The sequence below is a fragment of the Triturus cristatus genome, chromosome 8 (genome assembly GCF_964204655.1).
Source record: "Triturus cristatus chromosome 8, aTriCri1.1, whole genome shotgun sequence".
In the NCBI taxonomy this organism is placed as follows: Eukaryota; Metazoa; Chordata; class Amphibia; order Caudata; family Salamandridae; genus Triturus; species Triturus cristatus.
This window is the reverse complement of record NC_140591.1, coordinates 189,717,074-189,737,421: the sequence shown is the minus strand read 5'-3', so window position 1 is coordinate 189,737,421 and position 20,348 is coordinate 189,717,074. Positions and strand designations below refer to the sequence as shown.

The 20,348-nt window shown below is 46.5% G+C and overlaps 1 protein-coding gene across 3 annotated transcripts in view; it reads left to right on the top strand.

Moving 5' to 3' along the window:
• The window catches only part of DOP1B (DOP1 leucine zipper like protein B), a 687,459-nt gene that overhangs the window by 401,975 nt on the left and 265,136 nt on the right, over positions 1-20,348 (top strand). For all 3 annotated transcript variants that reach the window (XM_085621292.1, XM_085621294.1, XM_085621293.1), the window contains one exon: positions 15,241-16,846. In XM_085621292.1, the coding sequence (XP_085477418.1) occupies positions 15,241-16,846 (1,606 nt within the window). The remainder of the gene's footprint in view (positions 1-15,240; positions 16,847-20,348) is intronic.

The following is a 20,348-nucleotide window of genomic DNA, read 5'->3' as shown; positions in this document are numbered from 1 at the left end:
TTGTACCTGCCACTTCTGCTGGCCCCGTGGTGCCTGTCTTCTGTGTCTTACTAACAGTTTAGAAAACCTTTTACTGTATTTAAGGCCGGACCTTTGACAATGAACTTCATTTGACAGTTTTGGTAAATTTATAACTTTTTGACCATATACAGTGGTGGTTACGTAGTGGAGAACATCATATACATCCTGCAGATCAGCTTGTGTTTAGTATACGTTTTATTTTAGTTTTACATATTTTATTATGGTTTGAAAAATGTCAAGACATAATATATGTATGTGGTATTTCTTTGGTAGGAACCTAACCTAAAGGCAGTTGTACCAAGGCAAGCAAAATGTCAATGCATGATAGGAGAATTAGCTGCTTTTTAGACTGTTAATGCATTATTGTGCTGTAGTGTTCTTCAAAGTGGTGCATCTTCAACTCTTTCTTAAATTACTGCAGTTTTGAGGCGGTTGGGTATTTTCCAGATCCTAGATACACAGATGGAAACGGCCTGCTACCTTGTTGTTTTTCTTTTTTACACTTCTTAGTCTGCAGTCTCATGGTGTGCTAGCTACATGTATACCAAGAACTCCCATAGATGGTGAGCTCGTCTGAAAGTGAATGGAGTGCTTGGAGTGATGACTTTGTAAGTGATGCAGATGGTTTTGAAGATAATGCAGCCCACCCAGGAAAGCCAATGGATTTCCATCAGGATGGGGGTGATGTGATCATATTTCTTCAGGTGCTAAAAACGTGCTGTGACATGTAGGAATGCCATAAGGAATGCCCCTGTTAAGTTTGGGAGGGCTTAGAGTATTACCACCATGCAGATAAATGTGAGAGTGAGAGGACATGGACAGCGTTCTGTAGTCCCTTGCTGGAAGACATGGTCGCTTTCTGGAATAAACAGTTTTACTTTTTTACAAAGAGAGATCTGATACGGGATCATCTTCTTTTTTTTTATCAGTGTGTTCTATGAGGGTGGGGTGACCTAAGTTCAAATCTTATCCACCTACAGTTGAGAATACATCGAGAAAACGAGTAAACAGGTGATTGTGCTTTAAAATCATTTCTTGTATAGTTGTTAAAGAACAGCAACAACATTTGTTATCGACCACAACTTCACTTCTCTGAGGTGCGTACACTTAAAAGATGACATTTATAACTTAATCAAATTTAATTTCAGCAAACAGGAGGTGAATCAAACACAATAGAGCACAGTCTCTAGCAAATGACTGTATCTAGAATTATAAACAATAACTTAAGGCCTGATTACGATGACGGGGGTCCCACCGCCATCGGAATCAGGATTCCCGCCTGCCTCATAATGATGGTGGGTGGATGTATGGCAGTTGGAGAGAACGACCGCCATGGATCCGACGGGCTCAAGGAGCCCGTTGATCCGTCAGAGGAGAATTAATACCTACAATGGTTGTGGTGCCCGGCAGGCACCGCCGTAGGTAATACAATGTTCCTTTCCGCCAGCCCATTCATGGTGGTGAACCCGCCATAAAAAGTCTTGCGGAAAGGGACATTGGGGGTCTGTAGCAGACCCTCCTCACTCCCTGGCCCCCCTGCATATTCCTGCACCATGTAGCAGGCACCGCATGGTGCCTGTAACGTAGTGCAGGGATATGTAGGATGTCCATGTTTTGTATTGAGGCGTGGGCTGCAGCTTGCAGCGCCTGCTGCAATACAAAAGATAGACATTGCGACCACCATGGTGGCAGTCGCATCATAATTGGGCTGGCGGGACTGTCGACTTGTACTCAACTTTTGGTTGCAACTCTAATTGTCTTGGTGCTTTACCTCTGCAGTCAAGTTAAAGCCACAAGGGCCTAGTTATAGGAAGTGTGATCAGTCAAGTCTCCTTGTATCTGACCCTAGGAGGCTCCATCCATTGCTTCACACCCTGGTCACTCTTATACATCAGTTCAAAAATTACAATGGCCCCTCTGCAGAGTAAGTCCCTGCCCATGAAAGAGATAGATAATGATCCTTTCCTTAGGTAATTCATCATCATTCATGTCAGACACTTTATGTAGATCAGCAAGAACTTCCAGAAACAGGCATCATGGCAATTTCTCCGTTGCACCAAAATGTTAGAGGCTTCAGAAGCTGTGTTAAATGACTGTTTCCCCTGATAGTGGGTTGATGCATTAATTTTGTTAAATTATTAAATTGAAAACCTTAAGATGCATCTTGTTAATAGACAATGATTGATAATGGGATCAATCAGCTACTTAAAGCTGAAGGTATAGCAGCCATTAACATTATGAAATCACAGAATCACTGTAGAGTTCACCACACAAGTACTAAGTAATACCATACGGGTCACAGTTCTCCCACAGTAGTGGTAAACACATCAAGTCCTCAGCCCCAGTAAACATACATCTCTTTCAGCTTCGAGCCCAATCTGGTTTACTAGCAGCTCAGCTTTAAGACAGTGTCAGTACAGACAGCATGACCTTTGGAAACTGAAGACAAAAACGGGATTGTTGCAAAGTCCTTCTTGTGCCCTAAGCACCCCCCATTTTTTTGCTGACTGGTACTGGTTGTTACTGACTCTGACTGTCCCTGGGCTCTGCCTACCCAGGCCCAGGGCCAGTGCTATGCTGAGAAGAAAGTTAGAATACAATGAAAACACCTATATCCTCTTCCGTACGTCGGACGGCTCTGGCCGTCTGACATCACGGTAGGCATGTGTGTCGGACGGCTAGGGGCCGTCCGATTTGCACATGCGTAGAATTCGCCCACACAGCGGGGAAATGTGTGCTGCATCGAAGCGGATATACACTTGGGTACACTATGGGTTAGGGTACCCCTATGATTGCCATGACCTCCCCTATAAGACTCCAGTACATATTAGGGAAGGGGGATCAAAACTACCTCTAAGTCCCTAGTATATAATAGGGCATGGCAGTTTAGAGGCCAGCAGCTCTTTCTGCACTTGCATATGTGCACTGCTGAGGATTGTGTTCAGTTTAAAAGCAGCCCTATGTGGCAGGACTGCGTTTAAAATGTAAATTGTGCCCAAACTCGACTTTGGTGTTTAGGGCACTTAAAAAGTAATAAACTACAATGTTTTGGCATATTAGGTACCCTCAGGGTCTCCCCTAAGAGTCCCAGTGTTGGAGGGTCAGGTATTTATAAGGAGGACCCTTATAGAATACGTTTTATATGCCTTGGGTTTGGTGAAATTGCACATTTCACCCCCCACATTGTAGTAATATGATTCCCCAAATGGGCTATTTTTTCTTTTGGGACATTCAGAAACCCTAAGGCCTCCCCTAGGTGTCCCAGGAGTGAGGGGTCCTGTAGATATAGACAGGGTCCTTATAAAAGGTGTTTTATAATCCCTGCTGTTGGAGAAATTGCCCAGTTCACTTTCCCCATTGCAGCTCCCCTGCCACATAGGTTAACATGGCAATAAATTATTAATTAATAACTCCAGCTAGGTGTTACAGAAAATGCTATTCAAGGACTTACTAGAATGGTACTGATAAATCCAACAATGTGCTATTGTTGAATTTATCCTAAAAGGTACAGACAAGAAGTTATAAGACTTTCTTGTCTGTAAGCCAAAATTAAGCCTTCCACTGCTCTGTCCTGATTGGCCAGAGTTAATTGGATTAGCCAGGCTGCTTTGAAGAGGTGATAAGTAGCCACTGGGGTTAAGGAGCCTTCTGGGGGGAGAGAATCCTGCTACAGAGGAATGCCAGAGCCAGGGGGAGGGGTCGCAAACAATAATCTTCAATAGAAAGAGGAGACAGGCTGGGGAAACCAGTTTCATTTATACCCCTACTCTTTGAACCCAGACAGATGGCAGGCTTAAGGAAGGAATGTAACGATGTCAGTGGGAGAGAGAATATGGAGATCAGCCATCCTGTAGGTTGGTTTAGTTAGCTCTTACCACTCTGCTGGGACTTGAGCCATATTGAATATTGTAGAAATAGTGCCCTACTGTGTGACCCCAGAGAACCCTGTATAAGTATCTGAGATGGGCAATGCCTCTCAAATCTGCTGCTTGAAACTGAGAGAAAAAACGGATTGCCAAGCTGGAAACTTGATTTGCACCATCGGGTCCTGCATTCTGACTGACTGCGCCTGCTGCATTATCTGGAACTACATCCCTTTGGATGTAGCTTGCTTCAAGGGAATAAAGAGTGGACGCCAAGCTGGAAACTTGATTAACAACATCAGGCCCTGCATTCTGACTGCGCCTGCTGCATTATCTAGAAATGCAGTCCTTTGGAATAAAGAGTGGGCTCCCTGCAAGCTGCAGGTAACAGAGCTCACCTGCATCAACTCCACCAAGAGTCCCCTGCCTGGAGCGTATCCAGTGGACTTTTAAGGGCGTTGTCTAGGTGCGTTGTGGGAATTATTGTCCCAACCTTTCAAGGACCATCTTAGAGATTCCAGACCCTTGGATTGTGTTTTGGACACTTTGGACTCTCAAGAGGAACTTTAGGAAGAAGTTCCAGAAGTTTGGTGAACGTTTGTGAAAAAGCTCCAGAGGGTGACTGGACTCTCACAGAAAGGCAATCCGGTGAACCCTCACAAAATCCAGCCTGCTGGAGAAGGTTGCACGGCATCTGGTGAGAAATCCTCCAGATACGTTTCTAAGTGTGAAGGTAAAATCTTGACCAGGGCCTCCCACTTAGTGTATCTGACAGCGGCTCCATCAGAGTCGGCCTCAAACTCTGACTTTATCCCAGTAAGTGCGACCAAATGTCCAGAAGTGGTACTATTGGTTTCGAAGCATGAGAAAGTGTTTAATCTTTAAAAATGCAGATCTCTGGTTCCCTACAATGGATTTTTTCAATTTGGTGTCCTTTTAAAGATATTAATAATTCCTATTGTTATAAATTGGTGTTGGATTTTTATTGTGTGCTGTGTCTTAATTATTTACTCAATTGGTGTTTTTAAATGCTTTACATACCTGTCTCTGAAGTTAAGGCTGCTTGTTCGCAGTCAAGCTACCAAGGATTGAGCATGGAAATCATTTTCTGAGACCGATGCTGAGCCCTAGACTGTGTTATTGGCCTTATTGCCAGTGGCAGATGCATATTTGCCACTACTAATAACCCACTTTCCAACAGGGACATATTGTAACATTCTGCTATATCGAATATACCCAATGCCATGGATGAACTAATTCATTCATGGTATTGGCAAGATTCCACGTATGATGGAATAAGCTGTAGAAATTCCCAGGAATTCTGACTGAGAAGGCAAACAAAGACTTTGCTGGCAAATGGGTTGATTTTAGAAACATTTCCTTTAAGCCGTTAGTCGCGTGTAAACGCAGGCACTAGACAAATAAGCTTTATAAATCAACACCATGCATGGGTGAAAATCAGTTTATATGTATAAATCATCATCATATAACTTTATTTGGTACATTTAAGACTATCAAACTACATAGATGAACATCACAATAAAATGATCCATAGTTAAAAACTGTTTAATTTAGAGCCCCGCACCCGCCCACGGTCATAGCTTGGGAGCGAGATCTTGACTGGTGTATGCTAAGAGAGAAAACAGTCTATGTTGCCCCCGCAAATGGTCCAAGGTTTGGGCACCCTGGAATGCATACCAGGGTGATATATGTACCCCTCCCTGTGATGCCGATGATGATGATCCCCCATCCCTGTAAATTTCAATGAATCATGCCGCTGTATTGTATGTATCCTGATTCCACTGTAACCCTCAATTGATTCTGTGAATTTGTACCTCTTGTCGAGACTGTTTTTAAAAAAATATTTATTAAAAAGAAAAAACAAAATTGTTTAATTTACAATAAAAGATTTGTCTAAAATCAGAAATGGAGACAAATGTATACAAGGCATCCGATCAACCTGCATATAGGCAAAACCTATTTTTCCTTGGTCGAATATAACCTATGCATAAGATGAAAAGATGGGCATGGGTCTCCTGTGTAGTAGAGCACACCGGACAAGTATCCCTGCCAGCAGTCAAAGGCTGCCATTTTGCAATAAAGGACAAAATGGCTAGCATACCATACCGTAACTTCAGGAACAAAGCTCTGTCCCCAGGTGACAATATAAAATCAAAGGAAGGCTCAAAGAATCTCTGCAGCTTAATGCACAAAAAGGCATCAGTCAAGTGGCCAAGGTCCTCTCTTTTGAGTTCCATGTCAGTGATCCATTTCCAGTATGACACTTTTAGCAATTCTCGCAATAGTGGAGGGGAATCCTCATGCCAGTATTCGCCGAACCCAAGCGTCATCAGCAGATCCCTTATAAAGGTCACTCACTTAATGGCATGGAGCTTATCAAGGTTAACAATTTCTTTAAAAGTTAGGTAATATTCAGAAAGATCAGGAATGTGTTTTCATTTCCACCAAAAGAGGAGGTGCCGAAATCTGACCTTTTTCTCTACCGGCTGTATCCCCAAGGCCCCAAGTCATGAAAGAGAGAAACTAAAGGGGAGCTTTTAGGTAAACCTTCCAGAGAGGTCAGAATTTGATTTTCCGCTCTACTGAGATCCCCATATAAAGCAAAACCCTCCGCCTTGGCCCTATATACCCTTAAGGCAGGAGAGATCTGTTTTGCCTTTGCCTATTTAAAGTGTCTATAAATAGCCGCAGTATAGTGTGTTAAACTCAACACAATTATCTTTATCTGGTGTGTCCAGGACATTTTATTTGTTAATGTAATGCCTAGATAGATGAATTCACTCTTTCCAAAGTAGCACCATCTAGATAAATAGATGCAGTGAATGACCTATGAGGGTTTAGGGTCATAAAGTTGTTTTTTCCGAAGTTTATCACCAACCCTCTTTTCTTACAAAAATCCCAAAATCGATTTACCAACGTCTGAAGCCCACGGAGGTCTTGGAAATTAAAATGGTATCGTTGGCGAACAGAAGAAGCAGGATTTTTTTTGTGCCCGCCAATTTAGGTGCGTTACAACAAACAAATGATGGACGGAATGCTGACAATGCAGACATTCTCCCCCAGTCAAGAGATCTGGGTTAAATCCATCGTTCTTTTGCCCACTACACCACCCCAGTTTAGACATGGCCATATGCAAATCAGTCTTGACCCTGTGCCTCATGGGAACAGTCCAGCCCGAACTGCCAAGCCATGTCTTCCCTGGACCGGAATCAAGCATCCTAGGACCGGTTTCTGGCTATCAGCCGTCATCAGCCAGGATAGCTTGACTCCAGTGGCGTAGTGAGCACGGGTCCCACGTCTGGGAATACCCATCCCACTTAGGGCGAAAAGCGTTACAACAAACAAATGATGGACGGAATGCTGACAATGCAGACATTCTCCCCCAGTCAAGAGATCTGGGTTAAATCCATCGTTCTTTTGCCCACTACACCACCCCAGTTTAGACATGGCCATATGCAAATCAGTCTTGACCCTGTGCCTCATGGGCAAAAGAACGATGGATTTAACCCAGATCTCTTGACTGGGGGAGAATGTCTGCATTGTCAGCATTCTGTCCATCATTTGTTTGTTGTAACGCTTTTCGCCCTAAGTGGGATGGGTATTCCCAGACGTGGGACCCGTGCTCACTACGCCACTGGAGTCAAGCTATCCTGGCTGATGACGGCTGATAGCCAGAAACCGGTCCTAGGATGCTTGATTCCGGTCCAGGGAAGACATGGCTTGGCAGTTCGGGCTGGACTGTTCCCATGAGGCACAGGGTCAAGACTGATTTGCATATGGCCATGTCTGAACTGGGGTGGCGTAGTGGGCAAAAGAACGATGGATTTAACCCAGATCTCTTGACTGGGGGAGAATGTCTGCATTGTCAGCATTCTGTCCATCATTTGTTTGTTGTAACGCTTTTCGCCCTAAGTGGGATGGGTATTCCCAGACGTGGGACCCGTGCTCACTACGCCACTGGAGTCAAGCTATCCTGGCTGATGACGGCTGATAGCCAGAAACCGGTCCTAGGATGCTTGATTCCGGTCCAGGGAAGACATGGCTTGGCAGTTCGGGCTGGACTGTTCCCATGAGGCACAGGGTCAAGACTGATTTGCATATGGCCATGTCTGAACTGGGGTGGCGTAGTGGGCAAAAGAACGATGGATTTAACCCAGATCTCTTGACTGGGGGAGAATGTCTGCATTGTCAGCATTCTGTCCATCATTTGTTTGTTGTAACGCTTTTCGCCCTAAGTGGGATGGGTATTCCCAGACGTGGGACCCGTGCTCACTACGCCACTGGAGTCAAGCTATCCTGGCTGATGACGGCTGATAGCCAGAAACCGGTCCTAGGATGCTTGATTCCGGTCCAGGGAAGACATGGCTTGGCAGTTCGGGCTGGACTGTTCCCATGAGGCACAGGGTCAAGACTGATTTGCATATGGCCATGTCTGAACTGGGGTGGCGTAATGGGCTAAAGAACGATGGATTTAACCCAGATCTCTTGACTAGGGGAGAATGTCTGCATTGTCAGCATTCTGTCCATCATTTGTTTGTTGTAACGCTTTTCGCCCTAAGTGGGATGGGTATTCCCAGACGTGGGACCCGTGCTCACTACGCCACTGGAGTCAAGCTATCCTGGCTGATGACGGCTGATGGCCAGAAACCGGTCCTAGGATGCTTGATTCCGGTCCAGGGAAGACATGGCTTGGCAGTTCGGGCTGGACTGTTCCCATGAGGCACAGGGTCAAGACTGATTTGCATATGGCCATGTCTGAACTGGGGTGGCGTAGTGGGCAAAAGAACAATGGATTTAACCCAGATCTCTTGACTGGGGGAGAATGTCTGCATTGTCAGCATTCTGTCCATCATTTGTTTGTTGTAACGCTTTTCGCCCTAAGTGGGATGGGTATTCCCAGACGTGGGACCCGTGCTCACTACGCCACTGGAGTCAAGCTATCCTGGCTGATGACGGCTGATAGCCAGAAACCGGTCCTTGGATGCTTGATTCCTGTCCAGGGAAGACATGGCTTGGCAGTTCGGGCTGGACTGTTCCCATGAGGCACAGGGTCAAGACTGATTTGCATATGGCCATGTCTGAACTGGGGTGGCGTAGTGGGCAAAAGAACGATGGATTTAACCCAGATCTCTTGACTGGGGGAGAATGTCTGCATTGTCAGCATTCTGTCCATCATTTGTTTGTTGTAACGCCAACTTAGGTGCGTCATCTTCCAGGTAAGGCACCACCCCATTCAGCTATAGGGAGAACAGGGTAAGTGCCAACACACACTCTTGTCGAACGCCCTTATCGGTTGCTAGTTTTTCAGTCAGATCACCCCTTGGACACCACGCACCTGCACATAGGTTTCATAATCCGGACGCTTAACAATATTCAGATGATCATACGGTAGCCCCATATCTCTCAAGACCTCCCACATTTTCAGGCGTGGAACCAAATCAAAAGCGCTTTTCAGATCAATAAAGACCAGGTATAAATGAGCCTTTTCCAATATGACTGTTTTTCAGTATGGTGCTAGGAGACTATACACCTAGTCTAAAGTACTTGTTTGTCTTCTGAACCTAGCCTGGAGGTGTGACAGTATTTCTATATTCTCTATCCACTCCTCAATTTTATAAAGGATCTGTCAGCCAAACACTTTTTGGAGTACATCCATTATATTTAGGCCTATAATTAGACGGGGAGTCCCTCTGGCCTTTCTTAAATACTGGAACAGTTTCTGCTCCCTTCCAGCTAGGCGGTGTATCCATTCCAGATACAATTGCATTAGACAAGATGTTCAAATATGTGGCCCAAGAATCAATATCAGAAAGGAATAGGTCTCCTGGGACCCCATCCGAGCCTGCGGCTTTTCCTGGAATGATAGATTTGATTGACCTCAGGGGTACTACACTCAATCTAAGGTCTAAACCATCAGGTAGGGTTCTCCCTACCTTGTGCTGAATAGGAGTGGGCTGTACAAGTGAGCAAAATGGGTATACCAAATGTGAGGTGTAATACAGTCATTACATCTGTGAGCTGATCAACTGGCCTTTCCTGGATGCCAAGTGCAAAATTCTCTTCGAATCCCTTTTTCCTGAAGCCTCCTAAAGGCCCTCCCAAAATTTACCCTCACATTCTATCTGGGCTTTATGCTGCACACGTTAGTAATGGGCCCTTGTAACGCCCTGAACGTCTCAGGATCGTTTAACAGACACGATAATGAGAACGCAACCACTTGTGAAGGTTTAGTTATTTTAATTAAGGCAAAAATAATACAAGGAATAAACAAAGGTTATAGTCACTGGAATCCTCCAGGCTAAGTACGTTACCAGCCCACAGCACGGATGGTCCTAACCGTCCTCTGCATATACGCCGATCCCGGCGTATGCCAACAGAGGGCAGAAATGAAATGGCCGACAATGCCAATCGGTAGGCTGTGAGGGGCACGAAGAGTGTTGGGGAGAATCGAGGAGTCAGGGAAACACCCAGCCGGGATCTCTACCTGAAGGGAGCAGCCGCTCAACCTCTTCCTCAGACTGCACCGGGACGCGGAGTCACCTCCTGGTGATGCGTCACCGATACCCCAATCACAAGCAAAGAAGACTGAACCGAGAGCAGCCGCTCGATCGATCCTGTGGACTTCCGAGTCTGTAACGCGGCAAACACCTCCTGGTGTGCGTTACAGCTGGCAGTCCCTGTATCTCTGGTCGGGCTGGGAGTTACGACTCCAACCAGCAAAAGCGCCACTGCGCTTTGACTCAGCCGAGTCAAAAAGCGAAGCTCAATGGTTATCCGGTAGAGCTTCCGGGTCCTTCACAGGTGACGATGGGGCAAGACACGGCCCAGGGAGTAACGACTCGACCTACCTCCGTTCTTGCCTTACTGGAGCACCACTCCGGAACACTGCTCTTCACTAAGCAGGTACGTCGGTGTAAACACAATATCCGACAGCGTTGTACCTCCCGGTTCCTCCCTTTATAGGGCGTGTTTTCCTTGAGTTATGTAACAGCTCTCCTGTTTACATAAGGGCGTGTTTTCCTTGAGTTATGTAACAGCTCTCCTGTTTACATAAGGGCGTGTTTTCCTTGAGTTATGTAACAGCTCTCCTGTTTACATAACCTCTCAACCGCTAAGCATCCTGGGAGATGTAGTCCGTTTTCGCTGGTTACCGTTTTCCTCCCCTCGCATGACAGGAATTCTTGACAGCCCTACACTGTTTGATGGCAGAGATATACCTTTCAGGAGAGCATTATGTAGCTTCATTTTCCCCATTCCTACATTCCAAGCCCCGGACAAATTAGGTGCATTAACTTAAGTACTTGGTCTGGCCATAAAACAATTGCCCAATTTTTCAAACAGCACATAATGGGCCTCAGATGCAATCCGTGCCAAATTTCTATTTCCAGTCAGGGATTCAAGGTCGTATATGGTCTTGCTCAATTCTTTACTCATAAATTCCCTCTTGGCCTGATTTAATACTATTTTTTTCCATCTAAATTTTCTCCATCGAATTCTTCTCCCATCATTAGTATTTTCCAGTTCTACGCTCCGTGAGGAATGGGTACTCATGGGCTCCCCTGTGTGGATGTTAATAGAACACTGTAAAGCATGATGATCACTGTCTGGTCGGAGTATGACTTTCATATACTTAAATTCAGGCCAAATAGATAATTATAGCATTATATAATCTATTCTACTTGTGGCCCAAGGTCGATTAAACGTATGGGCTGTTTCCCTGTCAGATGAAGTACTTCTAATACAGGCTGTCGGGCCAGACATAGCAGTAAATGCAGGTAGCTGGTTCACCATAGTAGTCCCTCTCCTCACATGGGCAACTTCCAATGCCGGGATCCCCCATAATTCATCCTCCTCTGCCAGGACCAAAGAGCAACCATCGTCCAGGGGCTCATAGGTTACGTTTTAAGTCTGTCTTGGCTTGCAAACGTATTCCTATGGCTACTGAGCAAATTCATAGTCGTAGATTGACTGCCTCCTTGGGTCCCTCTATTATAGACATTATAAATATATTATGGTTCTGAGTCTACCCCTACAAGTTCAGTTCCCAGAATATCATCTGAATCAATATCCACTGGGTGAATTTTCATATTAATCATACAGCTTAAAATATTGCACAGAGTATACATCTCCTGCACAAGACTTCAGGCGATGGGGGGAGGGGCTCTGCAGGCGGGGCTGTGGGGAGGCTGGCTCTTTCTTCCATATTTTGTGGGAATGCCCCGGGGTGCAGAGGTACTGGAGGCGAGTTGTGTCCTGCATGCGGGAGGTATGGGAGGTCGACATACGCCCAGAGGCTAAAAGATGCATATTGAACATTTGGGAACCCACGGACTTACCTACAAGAGGGAAACTCTGGGTCACACTTGGGCAAATGGTGGCGAAACGAAACATAGCCCGTCGCTGGGGTGCATCGACGCCGCCGAAATTGGCAGACTGGCAAAAAGACATGGATTGGTGCATGTTGCAGGAGAAGACTGTGTACACGGCACGAGGGTGCCCCCGAAAGTGGGGGGAGGTGTGGTCGCGCTGGAACGAATACAGAGGTGACATCTGTGGGCCGCCGCAGGCCCGCCAGTCCGGCTTGGAGATTATTGAATGAACCTAGTCTGCCTTCAGAATTATTGTAAATGCATATTGACCTGTACTGTCACTGTATGTCGCCGATGTTGCAGCAACTATACTGTTTCAGTGCTATCTTTTGTGGCCTTGTTTTCTTGCAAACAATAAAAAAGATTTTTGGAAATTATGTACGCATACAAATTATGAGACCCCCTGAGGGACGTCCCTTCCTACTCGCACTTGATTTTGCTGGCTTAAAATAAGGTCTATGCACATTTTCTATAGACCAGGTTTCCTGGAATAGACAAATGTTGAAAGATTCAACAAAAGCCCCCACTAGGGATCGTCCAATTTAGAGCAGATCCCAGGTACGTTCCAGGATAAAAACGTATAAAATGTATTTTCTTGGATGCTCGTTTCCCCCTTGGGATAGGGCTTGTCTGTTCTGTTTCCTAACTTAGTCTGTTTCAGGGTAATTCTGCCCCTTTATAGGTCAATGTCATTGGTTCTGTGTCACTTCATGGCAAAATTTTGGAATCCTTTAATCCTCCATTACTATAACTCCCCTTCCTTCTCCGGCCCCTATACCCTTTTTCATGGACAGGTGAGAATACAACCAGATCTACCACTAAAGACACCTATTCTACATTGATTGAGGGGTAAGCTGGTGGGCCTAAGAGAGGTAGAGTTGCATGAAGTATTCTCGGCTATCAATATTTTCCCCTCAGCACTACCTAACCCCTCTTCCTGGAGTCAGTCCTGGGGTTTGGCCACGCCCCTCCTCAAGTTACTTCCCCCTTCATAGATAATGCTTCAGTTCGGGAGGTTTCATCTGAGGGTATGCGATACTCAATCATAATGAATGTATTTGGGGAAGGTGTAGTACGAGTGTCGGTTGCCAACAGGCTGTCAACTATAGCTCTATGAAAAAAGCTAACGTTTAACAAATCCTGCGTCTCCCCAGGGTTAGTTAGCCTTTCCACATAGATAATGTCATCCCTTATGATGGAGAGGCATTGTCGAGTCACCCTAAACCAGTACACAACTTTGGTTTTGAGGGAATCCTGGCCCTCCCTTGAACCAGTGGGTAACTTAGGAACCTGTGTGAGGAAAACCATAGCTCCCTTCCTCTGGGCCTGGGTCCTAATTTTAGAGCCCATTTTGGCCCACCCCTCTAGAATGGAGTCGAGCAGGGCTAATGGCATGGGTACTACTCTCATCAATTGTCACCTCTCGTCTTTCCTTCCCTCTTCTCAGAGCTCTGCCCCGTATAAATCACAAACTAATCTACCAATGAGTCCCTTCAACGTATAAGACTGAGGAAGTGTTGAAGAATTAGCCTGTCATTTTCAAGTGAGCAAGACAACAGCATCCTTTTGACTCTTGGCTAAATAGATTTTCAAAATGTGCCAAAGTGACAAGCTAAGTGGTACCAGAAAGGGATTAAACTTACATAGCTGAAAGAATTAAGCTTGCAAAGCTGCAGCAATGCAAGTTTAACCATTTATTCATTCTGAGTTGTAAATAAGTTACCATCTTACCAGCAATCTTCTTTGTTGGCCTCCAGCATGGATCCAACAATGTCTGTTTGACTCTGTAGTATTGTCAGTTGTCCCACGACTGACATTGATGAAAGAATAAACTTCCTGAGTAGAGGCCGCTGTACTACTACTAGGTGACTGTGTTCCTACAGAGTTTGTGTAGATCAGGCTTACAACTCGCGGTACAAAGGTCTCTACAGACTGGGAGTAAATCTGTCTATTTCCTTATAGTAGTTACCTCTCAAGTGTGCATTGGTGGCCCAGGTTAAATTGCAGTATGATGACTGTTCCTCAAAGGTTTCAAAGCCTAAACATTGGTAGTCCCAGTACCTTTGTTTGAAATCTTTGAATTGCTGTCTGCTTGAATCATTTCATCATAAACTCTGTCAAAAAATTGCCACAAACTTTATTAACTTATTTATTTATTTATTTATTTATAAATATTTTAGAGCACAGATCATGCCACATAGGTAGCAGAGGACTATAGAAACAAATGAAGTTTTTGGAGATTCCAAAAACTTACAATAATCCGAGGAATCGGAAAGAATACTGATATGGAAATTGAAGGGATGTTGGGAGTGGACTAAACATTAATACATGATATGTGTTCGGAAACAGTGAGTAGGTCGGGCCTCCTGGACAAAAGCTTGTGGTGTGCCTTCTGCTCATTTGGGTAGAAGACTAGGAAGCTACTGATTTTATCAGATCCTCTATCCATCTCCAAACGCAGGCTTGGTGTTTGTGACTATGTAGCAACACAAATGATAAGTGTCAGAAAACACTTAATACCTACGCAAAGGAGCTTGAGTAATGCTTGGTGAACTGTTATCTCTTTTTTGGAAGCATACTTGATTTGAATTAATCTCTCTAGCTCTTTGCAAATAATGCCCTTCACATTGGATGGTACAACAATAAATGTGATCTTTGGTGCGATTTAATGTTAATGGGTTATTGTTTAATACAGTAGATACGAATTTCAGAAGAGCAACTCAAAACAAGTCTTGACAATCCCACTTTATTAATACCACTGTTCAGTGGTATTGCCTATTGTTTAAAATATTCAGTTTATCAATATAAAGTGCTAAGGAAATATTATTTAAATGCAAGTTTCTTCATAATGGTTGATGGGTTGGACTACAAATGTTCTAAGTAGCCTAAACAAAAGAAAGCATGTTTTGTATAGTTGGTATTTCTCTGTAATTCTGTTAAATATTTTACTTATTTGTCCCTTTCAGAAGATTTCAATTACTGGGTACGAAGAAAAAGAACATACTTTAAAGAATCAGTGGGAGGCAGAGATATCCCAGAAAGTAATTCCGAAGACAACCTGCAAATGAGTCAGTTCACCACAGTGGACAGAGAGGCTATATGGGCTGAAGTTGAAAAGGATCCAGAAAAAAATCAATTGAAACTTGAATGGCCTGAAAATAATCCATTATACGAGGAAGACCCTAGAGCTACTGCGGATGATGACCGGGATAACAGTGAGCATACTGAATCAGCCGATACTAGCACAAGTGCCATGGACAGTGAAAATACCTCTTCCTTCTCACCTCCTTCTTTTGATCTTCAGGACCAAAGCAACGAGGAGAATCTTGATAGTAATGCAGATGGTCAGGAAACATGTATTCCACCTGGTCAGTCTACTGTGCTGCGTAACAAACAAAATGCCTTGCTTAATCTTGCACGTACTGATTCTGAAAAAACACAGGCCTCTGAATCCCTATCTAGTGATGAAGAGGCAGAATTGGAGCTTCAGGCAATCAGGACCTCCAGGATGCTGAAGCTACAGAAGGAAAAACAGGAGATGATTGAAGCACTATTTAAACATATTTTGTTGTATTTGCAACCTTATGATTCTAAGAGGGTGTTGTATTCTTTTTCTGTACTGGAGGCTGTGCTCAAGACTAACCCCAAAGAATTTATTGAAGCAATCTCTGGTAGTAGCATGGATACCAGCTCTACCGCTCACTTGAACTTAATTTACAATCTCATTGTGCGCCACCAAGAATCGCTCGTTGGGCAGAGTTTTTACGGAAAGCTTCAGACTCAGTCCCCCACCATGTGCCCCCATTCCTTGTTGATCGAATTGCTCACTAACCTATGTTTGAATTTCTTACGGTCATATTATCCATGCTACCTTAAGGTCAGCCACAAAGATGTCCCAGGAAATCGAGATGTACAAGTTAAAAGTGTTGAAGTCTTGATCAGAATGATGTCCCAGCTGGCCACTTTGGCTAAATCATCAGATGGTAAAAATGTAGAGTTCATACACAGATTGCTAGCAAGGTGCAATGTTCAGGAGTTTGTTCTCCTTTCTCTCTCTGCCTCCATGTACACTAGCCAAAAACAGTATCAGCTCTCAACACCTGAAAGGGCTAAGGACACAACAGTTGAAAAACTCTTTGAGGAGAGCTTAATTAACTTTGGACAGGACCAGATTTGGAGTGAACATCCTCTACAAATTGAGCTGCTGAAACTCTTACAGGTCTTGATTGTCCTGGAGCACCATTTGCAGCAGCTTCACGAGGAACAAGGTAACCCGAGTGACCTCTCCAAAGAATGGCAACAGTCCCTCAACTTCCAGCAATCCATCAATGCCATGCAATATGTCCAGTCACACCCAGTGACATCTCAAGGACTCTTTGTCTCTGCTGTGATTAGATCGCTGCGTCCAGAATACGGCTTCGGCATGCACCCACCATGGGTGAGCTTAGTTACATCCTCTCTGCCATACTTCGGGAAGTCATTAGGGTTGACTGTTGCACCGTTCGTTGCGCAGATATGCAAAAATCTAGATGACCTCGTCAAACAGTATGAACAAGAGTCTGTGAAGATGTGGTAAGCGGTTTTCTATGATATACCTATATTCTTTTTCAGAGATTAATTTACAACCTATTAAATATCATTCAATTATTAAAGGCTGTGACTGCAATATTCAGTAATGTTTTCATATGGGCTGACTTTGTTCTTAAACACTTTCTCAGACCTCCTTGTCAGAGACCTGCTCTCTCTCCCAGCAGCTCCGCTGTTGTGCCGCTGACCCTGTTTCACCTCTGCTGGTAGGTGTTTGAGGCCCTCCTCCACCCGCAGGCTCCTGCCTGCGCCTCATCCCTGGTGGTCCAGTGGGAGAGCCTTGCTCTTCTGCTAGCCCGCTGCTGTCTGTCTCTGTCTTTGTGCCCGTTTGTTCTGTCCTTGATAGTGTGTTGTTATTGTGCCTTTGGTGTCTTGTTATAGTGCCTTTGTTCTTCTTTGTGCCTTTTTGCCTGTTTTTCTTTCTTTCCTGTTGTTCCTGTTTGTGTCCTCCATGCCAGTTTCCTTCCCACCGCTGCTGCCCCGCAGCTCCTCCCCCTGCTGGTTCCCGCTCCCAGTTGCGCTCCCCCCCCTTCTCTATTTAATGGCGGCTGCTGTGCAGCCACGCGCAGCGGGCGCACCAAAGGTGTTCCAAAGGCAAGACCGTCTGCGCCCGTCCCAGACTGCATCCAGCGCCAGGGATCCTGGTTCTCCGACATCCCACCGCTACGACTCAGATGCCTTCCTCGCACTCAACCCCGGAAGGAACAACAACTGCTAGCTGCCTACGCCGAACATCACCCACTGCCAGTTTTCCTGCCGACACTGCCGACAATCCTTCACCATCCTCCGCAGTGCCGCACCCACGCCGTACGTCACCACCAACGAAACCCTGAAGTGCATCTTCCTCAACCGTGCGCGCACTGCACAGAAATGCTGTAGAGATCTGGTACCTCCTCGACATCCTCTCACCAGATGTCACCTTCTTCACGGAGACCTAGACCGCGCCTCATCCGTCCCTGACATCCCCACCGCCATCCCTGACGGATACAAGATCCAGAGGAAGGACTACCCCAACCGCCCAGGAGGAGAACTCGCCATCACACACAAGAGCTCCCTCCAACTCTCCACCTCCAGCACGAGTGACTTCCCCCCCCCACCGAACACCTCCAGTTCCAGATCCAGATCAGCCCTAGAACCACGCTTCGACAACCTCAGCGACCCCCTACTCCACCGCCCTCCTGGACAACCTCGCCAACATCGGACTGAAACAGCTTGTCACCACCCCTACCCACAAGGCAGTCCACATCCTTGACCCCATCTTCGCAGGAGGGAACAACATTTGCTTCAGCCACATCATGCAGCCCCTCTAGATGGACCACCACTACGTACACTTCTCTTTCAACACTGCCACCGCTCACACACCCATTCCACGTCCATCGCGAAGTAACTGGAGCAAGGTCACTGAGGAGCACCTCAACACCCTCATCCATGCCTCCCCCGGCCTCGACTGATGCCAGCTCTGCAGCCAAGGAACTGCACAGCTGGATCACCAACTGCGCAGACAAGCTCGCACCCCAGACACCGTCCCTTGAAGGCCACCTGGTTCACCACCGACCTCCAAGAAGCCAGACGCTCCTGCAGACATCTCGAAAAATGATGGAGAAACAGCAAAACCACTGAAGACCAGACCACCTACAAGAACCCCATGGCAGAATACCACCAACTCATAAGATCCACCTAGAGTACCTTCATCCAGAACAAAATCCTCACCAACTCCAGCAACTCAAAGGAACTCTTCAGCATCATCCAGCAGTTCACCAAACCCCCAGTGAAGCCACGGACGTCACACCTTGCAACAAGCTCGGCTCCTGTCTCCACCTGAAAACAAGGCCCTCTACGATAACAGACTCCAGAAACCACCATTCCCTCCAGCGATGACAGCAAGCCCACCATGACCGCCTGGACCCCAGTCACCACTGAAGATACCACTACGACCATGAAGAGCACTCACTCAGGAGCCCCCACAGACCCCTGCCCTCCGCACATCTTCCACAGAGCCGCTGCCGCCATAGCGCCCGAGCTATGACGCACCATCAACGCCACTTTCGAATCTGGCACTTTCCTCGACCACTGGGAATGCGCAGAAGTCAAGCCCCTCCTCAAGAAACCCTCTGCAGACCCGACAGACTTGAAAAACTACCGACCCATCCCTCTCCTTCGCAGCCAAAGTCACAGAGAAGGTCGTCAATGTCCAACTGACAAACTTCATCGACTAGAACACCATCTTCGACTCTTCCCAATCCGGATTCCGCAGTAACCACAGCAGCAAGACTGCCCTCCTTGCCGCCACAGACAGGGAACCGCCCTTGACTGGCTCGACTCCTTCCTCGACAGCAGTACCCAAAGGATCAGACACCCGTCGTTCCTCTCCGAACCCACAGAGATCAACTGTGGAGTACCCCAACGATCATCGCTCAGTTTCATTCTCTTCAACATCTACATGGCCCCCTCGCTGCCATCGTCAGACAGCATGGACTCAGCATAGTGCCCTACACCCACGACACTCAGCTCATCCTCTCCCTCACGAAGGGCCCCGAAACTACCAGACTCAGCTTCCAGGAAGGAATGAAAGACGTTGCAACTTGGATGAGCAGCAGCTGTCTGAAGCTCAACTCGGAGAAGGCAGAAGTCCTCGTCCTTGGACCCACCCCCTCAGCTTGGGACAACACCTGCTGGCCCACCGCCCTCGCCAACCCCCAAACCCCCACAGACCACGCACCGGAACCTCGGCATCGTACTCGACTCCTCCCTCACCATGACCCGCCAGACCAACCCTTCGCAAGACCTTCAAGTGGATCCCCCCCTCCCCCCCCGAAGCCAGAAAGACCATCACCCACTCATAATAAGCAGGACTACGGAAACGCCCTCTACGCTGGAATCAACAAATCCCTGCTACGCAAACTCCAGACCATCCAGAACACTGCGGCAAGGCTTGTCCTCGGCGTCCCACGACATGAGCACATCACCCAACACCTGCAAGACCTCCACTGGCCCCCCGTCGAGAAGAGAGTAACCTTCAAGCTACTCACCCACGCCTACAAATCCCTCCACAACACCGGACCAAAATACCTCAATGAAAGAGTCACCTTCCACGTACCCAAAAGAAACCTCTGCTCTGCCGACGTCACCCTAGCAGACACCCCGTGCATACGCAGAACCAGAGCGGGTGGAAGAGCCTTCTCCTACATCACGGCTCAGGCCTGGAACGAGCTCCAGGTCAATATCAGACACTCCCCCACTCTGCACACCTTCAGGAAGAGCCTCAAGACCTGGCTTTACGGTTGACTCGAAGCTGCACCCCCAGGGCCTTGAGCCCCTCACGGGTGAGTGGCATGCTTTAAAATTCCCTGATTTATTGGTTGATTAATCAGACACCATTGAGGGGGGCAACAGGGCAGGCGGGTTATCGGTGCCCCACCGTGGGGGTTGGAGTAGTTTATCCCCAGTATCCTGGGGCCTGTCTATTATGGGCCAAGTACAACCCCTT